This window comes from Thermobia domestica, chromosome 9, assembly GCF_964235325.1.
Source record: "Thermobia domestica chromosome 9, izTheDome1.hap1.1, whole genome shotgun sequence".
Classification (NCBI taxonomy): Eukaryota; Metazoa; Arthropoda; class Insecta; order Zygentoma; family Lepismatidae; genus Thermobia; species Thermobia domestica.
In genome coordinates, this window is record NC_137462.1 from 36,726,460 (window position 1) to 36,741,002 (window position 14,543).

At 36.2% G+C, this 14,543-nt stretch overlaps 1 protein-coding gene across 2 annotated transcripts in view; it reads left to right on the forward strand.

Moving 5' to 3' along the window:
- Positions 1-374: 374 nt before the first annotated feature.
- Positions 375-14,543, forward strand: part of Pat1 (Protein interacting with APP tail-1) — a 49,136-nt gene continuing 34,967 nt past the window's right edge. For both annotated transcript variants that reach the window (XM_081770898.1, XM_081770899.1), the window contains exons 1-4: positions 375-596; positions 10,280-10,393; positions 13,331-13,454; positions 14,112-14,235. In XM_081770898.1, the coding sequence (XP_081627024.1) occupies positions 462-596; positions 10,280-10,393; positions 13,331-13,454; positions 14,112-14,235 (497 nt within the window). In that variant the 5' untranslated portion in view covers positions 375-461. The remainder of the gene's footprint in view (positions 597-10,279; positions 10,394-13,330; positions 13,455-14,111; positions 14,236-14,543) is intronic.

Genomic DNA, 14,543 nt, shown 5'->3' on the forward strand with positions numbered 1-14,543 from the left:
AGTATCAAATAAGCAATTCAAGCTGCCTTGCCGATTATCCCATTTATACCATTGTGAATTGAAGCCTAGCAGTATTATTATTATTATTATTATTATTATTATTATTATTATTATTATTATTATTATTATTATTATTATTATTATTATCCAACCTATTTAACCACTGACAGGGAATTTATTCCTCAGCGATCTACGTCAATGAATGCAAAATTTGTGTTTTGGTTTCTGGTAGTATGCATAGCAGTTATTACTTGCTGCATCTGCCTTGACGCAAATCTTTACAAAATGATGCTTCATTACAGAATGAGGCACCAGTAAAAAATAAATACAACTGTACACAACGACTTCTATGTAGAAGAAGAAAACAAAAGCATATGACTGTCGGTTATAACCTGTGCTACACATAAACAGCTGTTCTTGTGTTTGTATTGTAAAATGATTGCTTGTATTTAGTAATTAAAATGAATGCAGTAAGACCGATATGTGTAGACTCATTGTATAATATTTCTGTTTCGGCTGTTGTTGAGTGTTACGAATGGTTCAGAGAAGAATTAGCTACTCTACCGGCAACTGTGCAAGTTGACATATATTATAAGGCACGTATGAGTTAGAAGTTCCTTGATAGAATTAAGTAGAGCAAATCCTGTTGAAGTAGCTACCTGTTTATTTTGGTCATATATCAAACAAACTGAATGTACAGTATTAATATTTTATAAGTTGCACATTCTTTGTAGATCGAACGGTGGCCAACTTGAAGTTATGATGTAATTAGGTTGTATTTATCAACATCTTATTTAAAATTTCTAAGTTCTTACTTTCACTGTGGGCCACTCATTTTACATAAATTATCCATTTATTCGTATTGTCACATAACTCAAAATATAACTGGCTATGAATAGGTTTTTTGAAACTGAAGTTACGTATACTTTTTATAGAACTATACATATTTGCATTTTCAAATACGTGTATCTTTATGAATGTTGCCAAGCTAATTTTTTTCTTGCTTTAAAAGATAAACATAATACATTCTGCGGGGCTTAACTTTAGAAGTGCCCCTCCAGTTTTAAACCTAGAAAAAAGCACATAAAACATTAAAAATTCTTAGGTTAGTTTAGGTTACGTTGCGTTGGCTTTTAAAATATTAAGAATTGTTAGGTTATGTTAGCTTCCACTGAACTTTGGAGATGTCCCTCCAGTTTCAAACCTACAAAAAAGTACTTAAAACGTTAAAAATTGTTTGGTTACTTGATGTCACCTTTCAATTGCCTTCAGAAGTATGGTTTGTATAGTTCCGCTTCTTCCACGAAGAAATCGTGCACAAGCTGATGATATAGCCTCCTCTCTTTAAACAAATATTCTGCCAAATAACCTTCGAAGTGGTCTGAATTTTTTCTCATCACAGGTATGCAATACCGTATATTTCGCCAACGGCTCTCGATTCCCAGGGTGTGAACGGACACTTGTTCCTCATCGAAAAATTTTCTCGTTTACTTCCCCTAGCTACTGTGCATACAAATTCTACACTGGTTCACTCGAAAGTACCTGAAACGTTCATTATTAAGACAATAATGACTAATTCTGTGACCTATGGAACTCGGAGGTCCAATGCCATGTTCACAAAAGCTTTCCATTGACTTCTGTCCTTAGCCAACTGGATCAAGTATCTACTTTGTATTCCTATTTCTGCGATATCCACCTTAGTATTGTCCTTCCATTTGCGCCTAGGTCTTCCTAATTGTCGTTTTCCGGTTGGTCTTCCAGTTAAGACTTTGAAAACATTCCTACTTTCTTCCATGCTGGCTACATGACCTGCTCATCTGACCTCCTAGATTCGACAACCCAAACAATGTTGGGTAAACCGTATAAATTATGTAATTCCTCGTTATGAAGTTTCCGCCATTCCCGTTTCTCTTGGGTACGAATATTCGTCTCAGGATCTTGTTCTCAAATACTTTCAATCTATGTTCTTCCGAGTAAGCGACCATGTTTCGCAACCATACAGAACATCAGGCATGATTATCGTTTTATATATTTTAAGATTCAAATTACTCTACACAACTCGTGACGACAAGAGATTTTTGAAGTGAGGTGCTTTTAGTCGACACTTAATTTCTTCGTGAATGTGGTTTTCGTCTCTTAATATTGATCCTAGATAATTGAAAGTATCCACTTTATCAAAAGAATTATTTGATTATTAACGCATCCATAATTTTCCGTATTATGATACCGACCCGACGAACTTCCATGTATTTAGTTTTCTCTGCATTTACTTCTAAACCGATGTCCCTGCAAGCGTTTAATAAGACCTCTGCATTTCTTTCTATTGTTGTCCTATCATTCCCTATTAAATTTACATCAGCATACGCTGGTGGACACCATTTAACTCTAAGCCCTGGTTGCTATCTTTGACTTTCCTTATAGCGTATTCCAGGACAAAGTTGAATAATAAAGACAATTATACGATTTAAAAAAGTGATATGATTGTTCCCAGTAATCGATCCCTTATTATGTTCAGTAACGTTTCTTTCTTATCGTTCAATCAACGCACACTTCCCGACAAGAATTACTCCAGTTAACCACTGTTGCTGAGGACAACTTCAATTCATGGTCTGTGAACGCCTGTTTGTCTCGTTTTGGAAGGCACACAGCACTACGAACAACACTTTCTCCACAAGTAACAGTGACATTTCGAAAAACGTTCCCTTCATTGCCGCCTTTTTCCACATATATTTTGCACCATAGTCAAAACGATAATTTTCTTCTACACTTGTTGATTTTCACTTCCTTCTCACATTCACACTGTACTGTATTGTCGAATTCAGTAATCCGTGACCTCACAGAAATTCAGTTAATCCTTTTCATTATTATTATGTAATCCAGTAAAACTGAATTATATAACGCAGAAATATCACATCCAATGCACCTATTCGCCATACTGTACGACAACTTTGCTGCTGAAGCATCGAATTCTTTCGCATCTTGCAAATAGTATCAACTTCTCCATATTATTTCTTATATTAAACATAACTTTACTTCCCAGCTTACACACCCAAAGATCATATGAGGACTCCAAATTACCATTTTTACCTCGTTTCCATTTCTTCTGTAAATTTTCCAAATTTTCAGTAACAACGAAGGAGTAACACTAAAGGTTACCCTTCTGCAGGATTGCTTTCTTGGCATATGATCTAATAATTAGGTAAAGATAGGTAATGTGAATTTAAACTGTTATTTACGCGCAAAACGCTCACCAGCCTGTGCTGTGTGTAATGAACTTCCATCCATTCCGGTTTATAGCAGGGTGAAGCTGGGGGTTCGCGCAGGGATACGCCCATAGAGAGAAGGCACAAACTGGAAATGGGAATGCTACTTGCATTGCTGTTTTCTTATGTGTACTTTTGTATTTTACTGTGTATGTAGATGCGTGTGGGAGATACACGATGAATTTTCGTAATTTCGTGATAATAAGACACTGTAATCAATCCAATAAGGAAAATAATGTAAGAGTACCGGTACCGATATATGTGGACTAATGCGACTTAATAAAATTTTAGGGGTTAACTACTACAAATGGCACCCCAAATTACAAAAATTTATAAAGAAATGAGGACTTTGTGCTGCAAAGTAGGTCCAGTATTTTCAGGTGTAAAAATGTTAAAATTTTATCATTTATCAGGAAATTCACATTCACTGCTTTAGAAAATGATTCTTAAGAATCCCTTGGTGCACATTTACTTTATGAAAACTTTACTTTTTTGCGTGTAAATGCAGCGTCCGGAAATATGGCATAAGAAACTACAGTATAAATCTACAAACAAACCTGTGCTGATGTCCGCTAAAAATAACGAATGCTATCTAACCGACTCAGGGCAGGAACGCAATGGGAGGACTAAATGCTAGCGAAAAGGTGTGTCCGTATGGAGCAGGCGCGTTACTAATGGTGTGTATACGCGTAGACGAGGATGTCGCAAGAAACTCTAGGTTACATTGGGTTAGTTGCTTTCTTAACACATTCATTGCCTTTACGTTGTGGCAATAAAACTTGAATAGGTACTTTGATAAATAACCTTCTATGTGCTCACTTTTTTTCACACCGTTTATTTCGTCCTACATTTGCCAGACTTCCTTCTACTCAATGTCAATAATTCGTGCCTCTTAACAAAACGTAATAATTCCTGTTCCTCACCAACTGAAAATCGAAATGTCACATCAATCATATGATACTGTCATCGTTCAACTAATTGCTTGATTACACCCTAAGTCGGATGTCAGTATGCCCTCACTTAAAATAGTACCATCAAGACACAACTTTTAACATGTCGAAATAACGTATTAAATTTGTTTTGTTTCTATGAATTTCAAGAAAAGTTACCGATTTACCATTTCTTTCCTGTATATTTTACGTATTTTTCATTTTTCTTGACCTATTCTCTGGCTTTAACCCAAAGGTAATATAGGTAATCCCTGTAGAGTAATTAATTAGGGAGAAAAACGAAGTTAAATTCTGGACTGCATGAGTTCGCGTATCGGTGCGATATTAGATAAACAGGCAATAGAACATAATATGGCAGAATTTCAAACCCACTGTCATATTAATAACCTAGGACGTGTATGTTGCAAGGAAATACAAAAGTCTAGAGCGGAAACTAATAAGAGGTGAGTTACATTTGAATCAAATGTGGCGAAATGGGGCAAAAGTTCAGGTGTCGTCCAGTTTTATGGGGGCATAAATTTGTAAAAACCCCTGGGAAAAAATAAATTATGTGATTTCACAAATATTATTTTATAACTAATGAAAAATATAACAGAATCTAGAAGTGCTGTGTGAATGCAATGATCAAAGTGTTCATAGAAGTGTCACAGGCAAGGCGTGTGTTTTTATGCCATATAAAATGTTTTTCCCCTATATGTGTGTACTCACCGTCATTGATTCGCCTCCTCCCTACGAATGCACCCCTCGTTACCGCTCGGGCCCCCTGCTGCGCGTCTGCTGTGATTGTTAGATAGCATTTGTGCTTGTTGATGGCCACCTTGCACAAGTTGGTTTATGGTTTAAGTTAATTATTGTTTTATGCACTACACTTTTTATGCCATATGTGATCACGTTGTAGTTATGTTTAGCCCGCCTAAAGTCTTTCTGCACCCATTAATGCAACTCTTCTCTTACCAAACACTTTCTATGACAACTAAAGTGGAAAGGTCATGTTTCATAAGTATCTCCTTGTGTGGTAAACTAGTACATAAAAGAAGTATTTTCGTATGCGTTTTGTAATTTTTAAATATATTTTGTAGGGGGCTCCGCTCCCAATCGTTCCTCTAAAAGTTTATTTTTATAATATTATAGAAAAATGTTGTTTATAGTGTTGGTTGGAAACATGGGAAAGTAATGATACATTGTTTTCGTTATTTCTGAAGAGTATAGTTTGCAACACTTCACACTTGTAAGAAATTCATTTTGCGCAGTAATACAATACAGATGAATACGTATTTAATACAGAACAAAGGAAGCATGAAATAAAAAAAAAGTTTATGATTAACAGTTAACACAGAAAGGAAAAAGAAGTAATTCTAGGTGATATATATTAAAATAACGACAAAATAAATAGTAACGCAGCGTTGATAACAGGTTCATGCGGGTCTAATCCAGGAGCCAATTATGGTATTGGTTTCAAATTTGTATTCTTCATCTAATTATAAATACGGCATTCTGACATTGTGCAGAAACATAGCAGGTAGAAGTTAATATCTCATACACACCTCTTTCATATGTAATCATTCATTTTAACCGTCAAGTTACCATTTCTTTGATACACATATGTTAAAACCATCTAGATACTTAATTTATCGCTGCAGTTGGTGATGTATCCGTAGAAATTATGAAGTAAAGCAAATTAAATTAAACCATTGCACTTAATGTGAGGTTCTGCGAAATGTGTGTGTACATTCATATACGCTCTTGAATAGTACCTAGGCAATTTATGATAGTATTTTCGTAACTTGTTCTTGCTTCTTTTACTTTTTTATGTAAAATATGCTGCGTAAAGTGTCGTGTCTTATTTCCACAATTATGTCCTTTATCACTTTTCTGGACAGAACTAGCATATTGCAAGAACATTAACCCTGTATCTCATCATCTTACTTTTTAGATTTAAATTATGTTCCCAAGAGCACAGTGTAGTATCTGTTAGCTCTTCATGTTCTCCTCACTGGTCTAGTAGCTAGCTCATGTACTTATAGTGAACCTAGTCCCAGGTTCGATTTCCCGTGAGATTGTACAGAAGTTTAAGGACAAACTTTCATTTTCATTACACTAAAGGGCATAAACATGGTACGTTACTCTGACAAGAAAAAAATAATTCAGTTTCAGTTACCTCTATATCAATAGTGGGATTTTATAACTCTCACCTAAAATACTATCATCACTATAGGGGGAATGGGTTCTGTAATTGTTATTATTAAAAACACATTCGTATTATGTAAATTGCGCAAAAAACACTAGCTGACAAAAGTAGTAAAATTAATAGCCTGTATTTTTATGTATTTATTTATTAGTAAATTTTCTGTGGTTGATACTGTCACAGTTTTATGAGCCTTTCAGCCGAGAGAATATTTATAATTTGTTCCATTCTAAATTAGTAATGAAAGGGTAAAGCTTTATGATGAATACCTCAATCAGAATGTTAACTTATTTTTGATTATGCTGTTCACATTTGTACTGTGCACTCCTTTTTTGTTCTTCCATTAATCACTAATTAAATAACTACTTATGGTATAATTAGAAATACAATTGAATTGGTGTATTATGTAAATCAAAGTCCCTTGTATCCTTTAGAAGTACCCTTGTATCGAAATTGTAGACCGTTCTGCGGGGATCATTTCGAGAATTATCCTCCTGTCTTCTTCAGATCAGGATGGTTGTGGGAAAGATCTTGCAGAATGTATCACAACTTTATTACGAGAGTATGAAAATGAAATGAAATCTTTAAGTTTTACGTCCCATGGTTATGCCGGCTAGGCTAAAGGAGACAGTGATGATGAAAAATGAATAAAATGGTGGAATGAGGAAAGTGGGAGGAAACGGGACAATTCCGAAAAACCCACGCACAAGGTGTTTATCAACCACAAAGTTCACTTGGCGCGAGCTGGGATCGAACTAAGGACCCCATACACCAGAGGTGAACACTACACCGCGGCCACCACAACGGTATGACGAAAATTTGTAGTAGTTAATTATTATGGCCACTTTATAGTAATAATAATTTCAGCAAGTTGTATTGTTCGCTCTTACTGTTGAGTTGTGGTGATTTTGAGTTTAACGTCTCTTTCAGCAGCGAGGCTATATGAGACGGGACCTACTGATTAACGTGGAATCCGAACCACATAAGCTTCCGTCGGGAATCGAACCGGGGGTCTCCCACGCCAAAGGCGCATACGCTAACCGCTTAGCCACGATGGAGCTCTTATTTGAAGCTTATATCACATCCTATAATGGAATAATGCCACCTTGTGATATTTACTTGCCCTGCTCAGATGAGGATTGCATCGTTCAAGAAATGATACAGTGTGCGTGGGTTTTCTCGAGATTCTCCCACCTTCTTTGTTCCACTATTTCATTCATGATCATCATCACCGTTTCCTTTAGCCTCAGAGTATAATCGTGGGTCGATGAAACTTTAAAAAAAATACTCCTTCAATTTTTCTTCCAATATTTTGAGTCTTGATATATACATATATATGTATACTCGCACATGTCCTCAGAGATATATAATAGCTTGGGCTCTTTTATTACAATATAATCTTGACATCATTTTTCATCAACATTGTTGCAAAAAGTAGGATAATAGTGTGATCTGGCTACATTGTGTGCACACGTCGATTTAAATTCGGAAGTGTCCTTACGAGTGTTTAGGTCTACGAACCTAATTAAAAAGAATCTATTTGTTGAAAGAAACTTAGTAAATATATTTGAAAAATGTGTTAAAAAGATCATAGATGATAGGCAATAGGTTAGTGCATTAATTTTATTGTTTGGCAGGTCCTGGAACCAATAAGGTTTTTCTTCTTTTTTTTTTTTTTTCTTTCTTAAATTTCAGTTTGGGCCTGGAAATGTTTCTTCCATGTTTTTCGATTTTCAGCTTCCTCTTTTAACTCCAAATATTTTCTTCTATTTTTTAAGTCATCGATTAGTTCTGTTCTTCTTCTTCTTCTTCCTACTCCTCGCTTTCCTCCTATGGTGGTATGAAGAAGATAATTTCTTCGCAAGATGTGTCCAGTTGACCTTTCTATGAAGGATGGTGGCTAGAAGCGTCCTCTTCTCTCCTATCCGTTTTAAAACGTTTTCGTTTGTTACTCTTTCTGTCCATTTATCTTCATCTTCCTCCATACATATTTATAGTATATTGTTGCATATAGTAAAATAATGGGAGTAACGTACAGTATACTAAGAAAGGAAAGTAACAATCAGTACTAACAAAATTTGCGTGAAAGTCTTAAAATAACACTGTTGATACAAAAAATGTGTGCAAATCATATTGTGAAAGAGATCTTCCCATTGTGCGTCCCTGACACTGAAATATTGGAAGAAAGATGAGACAATGTTAGTAGTTGAGTAATCTGTTATATTATAATGGATAACTAGTACTAGCGGCACAGCACTATTCTTCATCTGAACAGTACCAGTAAATAGTACAAAATGGCATTGTTCTGTCTAGAATATGATGTAAGTTTATAGTATGAGTTTCAAAGCTGCTGAAGAAGATAAGAGGAAGGCACCTGCTATTTTGCTTCGATGCTAAGGGACGCTGTAATAATGAGATGGATGATAATGTTGGAATAAAGAAAATGGGAAAAAACGCTAGGGCCCAGAGATGCACACACACACATATACATGGTGTGTGTCGAGCTCAAAGCTCACTTTAGGTGGGATAGAACCAGGGATACCACATCAAAGTCACCGCTCCACACTGAACCCTTCTTGAAAATTGCGGAATATTAAAAGCATGGCGCATCCAGAGATAAGTATGAATTGACGTATAGTTATAATAATTCATAAAGTACTCTTTTATTTACTGCCTTCGATATGTATTGTACTATTAATTGTACTGTCCGGTGTTCTCTGATACCTTCCTTGCTATCCCCTTGCCTTCTCAGAATTTCTCTTGCACTATTCTGTTATGAAAATGTATAGTTCTTAAATGAAGGGTTGAGTTGGGTAAGGCCTCATGTCCAAAATTAGCGAAAATGACTTTTTTGCAGTTTTGGGACCTTTGGGAAGGGCCTCATCTATGGACAGAAGCTGAAGTGAATATCTAGCAATCTTAATAATGAGACCTTATTCAAATAAGAAACCAGACAGTGGAGAAAGCCCCATCTATATGTTACGAGACCAATGTGACAAACAAAACATAAGGTTTTTTAGATAAAGCCACACATGCAAGTTTTTTTTTTTTTTTTTTTTTTTTTTTTTTTTTTTTTTTTTTTTACTGATGTTTGAGTTTATGGGAAAAGACATACCTTCCCAATCTAATCTTTGCTTTTCTACAAGCCATTTAGGAAAATGTTCATGTGATACATATTGATTGGCAAAGCCTTATGTCCATGCAATTTCCTATTGTTTTCTTGGGTAAACCCTCATTTTTGGGGGAAAATTTGACACTTTTCGATTTATATCTCGAAGTATAAACATTTCAAAATTTAATTTTATCTGCCCAGCTTATTGCGTATGACAGCCCTTTCACAGATACTACATACCATTGCTGTAATACATGTAGGTATCCTGTAACAGAAAATCCTCTCCCATGTAAAATGTAAACAATGGACTTGAGACCATATCCAACTCAAGCCTTCAAATATTACATGCAGTAAATAAAAAAGTGCGTATAACTATTATAAGTTCCATATATAGCACATTTCTTTCTAACCTACCGGAAGCAAATAATGATGTTAGTACGTCGTACTTCATCCATCTATTGCAATTATTACAAAGAGTTTAAAATTGGAACAGAAATTGTTAGTTATTTCTGTCAGATATGTTATGTGTTCCCTGTGTTAAATATGACACATTGAGAGTTATCGAAAATTGTAAAACCTCTTTATTTTATTATTATTAAATATCCTAGAACGTTGTACGAACTTCATATTTCTAAATTTGTTACAAATAATAATTTGTTTAATATTTTTTTTCATACTTCATATTTCTATAATTGTAAATTTGTTGTGTGCTATATATGCTAAATAAAGTACTTGAATTAAAGACTATTTTCACTTTTGTTTGTTACAGCTCTATGAGTCTAATAGGTTGTGTCCCCTAGGAATAGAGTTTAGTGATGTTGACATCTTTTATCGAGTACTGAAAGTTACAAACAAGAGATTGTTATTACTTCGCAGTTTTCAGGTAACTATGTGAATACTTTATCGTATTGATTATATTTTAAAAGAAGAAGAAGTTGACAATAAAAATACAGTAGACTCCGAGTATCCGGCTCCTGACTGTCCGGCCTAGTTTTCTTTTACCGTAATTAAATGAGGAAGGCAAGACGTTGCATTGACAACTTTGCCAAGTCATTGGAAGCGGGCGTCTTCTACGATCCCCCTATGTGTCATGTGCAAAATACAAGCTGTGACAGGAAAAGAGCAGCATTCTGCTCCTTGTTCATTGTTTCGTCAGTGTGTAACTGACCTCAATACAGCACACTTGCCGCTGTTCCTGATTTTAACTGTACAGTACTGTATTCGTAAATTATTCTTCGGGTATGCTTAATGTTAATAATAATAATAATAAATGAGTTCATAGAACTTCGGCCTAACCGGCATGCCCTTCCGCCACATTAGACCGGATACTGGGGAGTCTAGTGTATCGAAAAGCTTCTAAATTGCGAAAACTTACAAATTTCACACACTGCATTTCTTATGCAGGCAATAGTTGATTGTTTTATTTATTTATTTATTTATTTCTGCTGAAGGGTTGAAATTACATTGGATATGTATAGGGTGTATCCAAAGCCTGGAGCTATAAGCCAACTCCGTTGTGAGTTAAGATACGAAAGAATGGATAGAGAGGAAAGTAGTTAGAAATGGGTTGTTTCTAATCTATAATGGTAGAATTTGTCCAACCGTTTGGGTTCCTCACTAGTAAGGCACCCGCTGTTTACAGTTGAAGTTTGCAAGTAGGTTTTGCCTCACCTGTATATATATATATATATATATATATATATATATATATATATATATATATATATATATAGAGAGAGAGAGAGAGAGAGAGAGAGAGAGAGAGAGAGAGAGAGAGAGAAAAGGAAAGAAAGAAATACATGCGACAAGTGATATTTTTTACTTTTTATTTGGTTCTTTTTTATTTATTTTGTACGTTTTTATTTATTCTTTTACTACTATAGTTGAATTTGAATTTAATTTAATGAGTGAAAAATGTGCGACTGGGTAATTGTTTCAGGGATTTGAGCTAATAATGGAACAGTTCGCTTTGTATTTTGGCGGTTTACTTTTATTTCTGACCTATATCTACTAGCAATTTGCAATAGCAGTCCAACGCTGTGAATACTTAAGTTCAGGAAGCATCGTCATTCAATGTATGCATTGTAATTTATTTTCTTTGATTGTGAAACTGAAATGCCCACTATGTAGCATTGGTTCTTGGAAATCGCTAGCATAATTTATCTGTAGAAGTTAAATGAATAAAGCGGTAAAATATGAAAAGCGGCTTACTATGTTTGTAATAGCTCAGTTGATGAACAACCGCTCTGCAAGCTGGAAATTAGGATTTGAGTCCCCGCTAGTCCGATATTATTATCGTAAAGTTATATCTTGTTAAGCTCATTGTGTCCAAAAGAATGACATATGCAATTTAAAAAAAATAATTCCCTCTTTTCGGGACATGTCATACAGGGGTTGTTCTGTAAGTAGCAAACTGACTTTGGCGCGATGGGTGGGGGAAAACCTATGGTGGGGTTGTTCTGTAAGTAGCAAACTAACTTTGGCGCGATGGGTGGGGGAAAACCTATGGTGGGGTAGTGTAGGGGGTATCTTGAAGAACATTGCAAGCAACCGCGATTAGCTCCAAACAGTGGGAGTGAGTGGGTCTTGAATCTAGTGAACCTTTGTGCAAGCAAGTAACGTGTCGCGAGAAAAAAATGTAACGGCCAAGCGGCGGTACTTCATCAAGTTTTGTGACGAATCGTAACTCTTTGAAAACAATCCAGAGAGAAAACACAAAAGTTCCGAATGGCAGACGAGTAAGTCTACGATGAAAACAACTTATTTTATTCCACGATTCGAAAGGGCTCGTCTACAAAGAGTTTATTCCCCGCTCCCCTGGAACGACAGTGAATGCAGCGTTTTACGTCCAAATGGTGGCAAGATTTCGGAAAATACATCGTTCACTTCTGTCCCGTGATCTCCGAGAACTGAATCCTGCACCATAAAAATATGTGTGCCACATAGCGTGATGATGATTGAAGGAATTTCTGACCAACAACTTCTTTTCGTTCCGTCGACTGAAAAGAGACATGAAAATATACCGATTCGCGACTGCTGAAGATGTTCAAGAGGTTGTGATGAGGAATCTCCCCAACTGGAGTTCAAGGCATACCAAAAACGGAAACATCGCTGAGAGCGCTGTCTGTATGTACAAGGGACTTATTTTAAACAAAATTAAATATATTTGCTTATTTTTGCAATAAATTGAAAAAAAAAAAATAAATGAAATCTTTAAATTTCACGCCCCCACGGTTATGCCGGGTAGGCTAAAGGAGACGGTAATGATGAGAAATGAATGAAATAGTGTAATGAAGAAAGTGGGAGGAAACGGGAGAACCCCGAGAAAACTCACGCACATGGTGTTTGTCCACCACAAAGTTCACTTGGCGCGAGCTGGGATCGAACCAAGGACCCTATGCACCAGAGAAAAAGCACTCCACCACTGGGCCACCGCGGCCCCTGCAATAAATTGAATTTGCCCGTATCAGTTCTGTTGCTTTCAGGACAAACCCTAATGGCTTGGATGAGGGTAAGATGGCGACTTCGGCTCTTAAGGAGATGATGTTAGCGCCACGCTTTTGGACATCCAGGTTACTCCAGGTTCAGTTTGGAGAGGCTGGAAGAACTTGGGAGACGCATTGGAACAAGGGTAGCAAGAAAAAGTTTTCTACCCCACCAGGCATCGAACTCAGGGGTCCTTACCTACAATGCTACTGTGACTAGCCGTATATATCGAATTTTGTTCTCGAGCATGCATTGTAATTTAGTCTTAATAATATCTTCTTTAGATAAGGTTGGTAAATAACTATTTTCCCAAACTTTTTTTTCTCCCTTCTAGGCTTTGATGGACCATGGTGCCCACGTGTCAAATGATTTAGCTATACGTTATGTTAGAAGATGTAGCAAATCAACCCTGGATGCAGCTGCCAAAGAAAAGCTTACGGATATAGGTTTGAGAATAGGTAAGTATATGGCCATAATATGAGCTTATAAATACGTATATGCAGTGAGTAATTCTTTGACCACACCCGTAGTATGTGGAATTACAAAGTAAATAATAATAAACCAGTGCATGCACTTTCTCCCTTTCACAAATCCCATATATTGCAACTAGAATTTCATCATGTAATCCTTTAATTAATGAAGTCACTTCATAAACAAAAAGTAAAATCGAATCGATAGTTTAACACGCTACATATGCCGGCAGTAGTGCTACGAGGGCATTTAAATCATATGTCCGGCGCACGGCATTGAGAAGAATGAACACACGACGATTTTTTTTTCTTTGTGACGGAATTAATCATTGCTAGGTCCTTCAAAAAAAGTTTAAACTTCGTCGCGCATTCATTCGTATACGTACCCCTGACATGCGATTTAAATACCTTCGTAGTACTACGACGGGGGGCGCAAGGTGTTAAAGCTACAGTGAGTGATATAGAAGACATAGAAAAGTTACTCTTACTTATATCAGCTGAAAAATTTAAATAATATTGCGTGAGGTATACAATTTTCTTAATTTTTTTTTTCGGTTCTTCCTCAGATATCTAGTTTTTGAATTGTAAATGCCAGATAAATTAGTAAACTTAGGTGCATTTTACTTCGTTGTGTTTGGATTACAGGTGGGTTTTTAAGCGATGCTGGATGGTTTGCTGACAGCGAGAAAATACTGTTGGCGTGCCTGGAGCTGTGTAAAAGTGAAGAAAATCCTTTGTATTGGAGGAAGATACTGGAGTGTTGCCACAAGTAAGTATTTTTTAGAAAAATAACATAACTGGGATTGGATGTAATTTCTAGAGATGAAGTGTGATTTGTGGACGTCAGTAATGAAGTTAATGCTTTACTATTCAAGTGCATCATGAATAGAATGAGGAGGCCGCAGTGGGTCAGTGATAGAGCGCTCACCTTCAGTATATGAGGTCCCTGCTTCGATCTCATCTCTCGTGAAGTAGACCTTGTGGTGAACAAACATCGTGTACATGGGATTCCTGTTTGCTCCCACTTTCTTCATTCCAGCAGATCAGCACTTCGTTCATTATCATCAACACCGTGTC